Below are 1,640 nucleotides of genomic sequence, written 5' to 3' on the forward strand. Positions count from 1 at the left end.
GGTCTCCTTCCTTGTGCGCGTGAGAGAGAGAAAGGGAAAGAGAGTCGTGGGGGAAAAGGTCAGAGAAGACACACTCACAGCAAGTTGCGGAAGCAGACAGTGCGCACCGCCGCAGTGGCCCAGGCCCCCGCCGCCGAGGACGCAGAGCGCGAAGAGGAAAAGGCGAAGGGAATGACCCTCCACTGGGGGGCTGCGGGCCAACGGCCCTACACCGAAGGCAAAATGACAGGGGAAAAGAAGGGCCCTGAGGGCAGGTTGCACCGCCCCGCACTGCAGGCGCCGTGCAGCCGAGTCAGGCGGCCCCAAACAGAGCGCGAAGCACGGCCGACACGCATCCATCCGAGGACGCCGCGACTCACACCACGCAGGCAGACACACGGCACCCTCACCACGTCCGCATGGAGGTCGCGGGACGCACAGTCACAGTCGTGCCATCGCCAAAGCCATCCTTGCAGAGCACTGACAAGCTACTTGCGCTGTTGGGGCAAAAAAGCGAGCACGGGGCGACGCGTAGACGCAGCAGGAAGCACAGCCGGCTGGCAGCGATGCCCGCGGCGCACACACGGCGGCAGCAGACCCCCCCCCAGCGGAGAAAAAGAAATAAAAGAAGATGTTATAAATAACTCCCACAAAGCCCAGAGAGTGGGAAGAAGAGAAAAAGAAACGAAAAAAACAAAAGAAAAAAAGCGGCAGGGCGTGGCTGTGGTGTGCGGCGTCGTGAGCGTATGCCTTCCCTGGCCGCAAACGCATTAAAAAAAGGGAAAACAAAGTGGTGTGTCCCACTCCCCCAGCGCCCCCTCTTCGTGTGTGCAGCGGGCGAGGGCCTCAGAAATGGCCGACGTCGTCGGCGTGTCTGCGGGTGTGAGAGCAACAGCCAGGCGGGACGCACACGGCACCCCAAAAAGAGAGAGTGCAGCAAGAAACAGTTAAACAGAGAAGAGTAAAAATTTAAAAAAAGTATATCCGTGCGGATTACCCCTGAAGCAATGAAAAGAAAAAATTAAATTGTCCGCCGCGGGAGACGGCCCACGTGCCCGCAGTGAAGCCGCACACACCTCTCACAAGGTCGCAAACACCCACAAGCCCAACAGAAGTAGCGGCAGCAGCGCCCGGCGCCCACGCACACTGCCATCCTCAGCGTTGCGCGCCTGCAAGAGAATCTCACTGCCATTTTTCCGGGACGCGAGGGCGGACGCCGCATCCGTTGCTCCCGCGGCCTTTGCACGAACGTCTCCCCCCGCACCAGCTCCCCCACGCTGGTTTGCCCCACCGCCGTGAACAGCGGCACCCGCATCCGTTGCCCCTGCGCGGTTCTCCGCCTCCGCTCCTGACGTGGGCTTATTTGCCGTTTCTCTTTCTGTGGGGACAGCCGACATCACCGTTGTTGCGTCCGTTGCTTCCACTTACTTCAAGGGTGGTAGGCAGGGACGCGCGATCCCCCCCGGCTCCCGCCTCCCCAGAATGACGGCCCCGCAGTTCGCCAGCACGCAATAGGCGGTTGTACAGAAGGACGTTCGTCACCGTCAGCTGGCGGCTGCCGCCCGCGTCACCCCCGCCCCCAAAGTAGAAGTGGGAGATCTCGCCCAGCGCCGCTGCCGTTGTCGAGTCCGTTCTTCCCATCGCCAGCGGCGCCCGTCCAC

At 61.7% G+C, this 1,640-nt stretch overlaps 3 protein-coding genes across 3 annotated transcripts in view, besides 1 other annotated feature; all 3 read right to left on the bottom strand.

The window, feature by feature from the left end:
- The window catches only part of Tco025E_09146 (uncharacterized protein), a gene marked incomplete at both ends in the record, with an annotated part of 540 nt that extends 201 nt beyond the window's left edge, over positions 1-339 (bottom strand). The window contains one exon of the mRNA XM_029375972.1: positions 1-339. This exon is cut by the window's left edge and continues 201 nt beyond it. Within this exon, the coding sequence (XP_029223924.1) occupies positions 1-339 (339 nt within the window).
- Positions 340-647: 308 nt separating this feature from the next.
- Positions 648-686: a sequence feature (GA-rich).
- A 372-nt stretch (positions 687-1,058) lies between these two features.
- Tco025E_09147 (uncharacterized protein) lies at positions 1,059-1,376 on the bottom strand (the record flags this gene model as incomplete). The annotated part of the gene is made up of 1 exon (XM_029375973.1): positions 1,059-1,376. The coding sequence occupies one exon, from the start codon at positions 1,374-1,376 to the stop codon at positions 1,059-1,061; it is 318 nt and encodes a 105-aa protein (XP_029223925.1).
- Positions 1,377-1,523: 147 nt separating this feature from the next.
- The window catches only part of Tco025E_09148 (trans-sialidase), a gene marked incomplete at both ends in the record, with an annotated part of 1,215 nt that continues 1,098 nt past the window's right edge, over positions 1,524-1,640 (bottom strand). The window contains one exon of the mRNA XM_029375974.1: positions 1,524-1,640. This exon is cut by the window's right edge and continues 1,098 nt beyond it. Within this exon, the coding sequence (XP_029223926.1) occupies positions 1,524-1,640 (117 nt within the window).

The sequence above is a fragment of the Trypanosoma conorhini genome (assembly GCF_003719485.1).
Source record: "Trypanosoma conorhini strain 025E chromosome Unknown Tco_14.4_contig_00994, whole genome shotgun sequence".
Taxonomy (NCBI): domain Eukaryota; phylum Euglenozoa; class Kinetoplastea; order Trypanosomatida; family Trypanosomatidae; genus Trypanosoma; species Trypanosoma conorhini.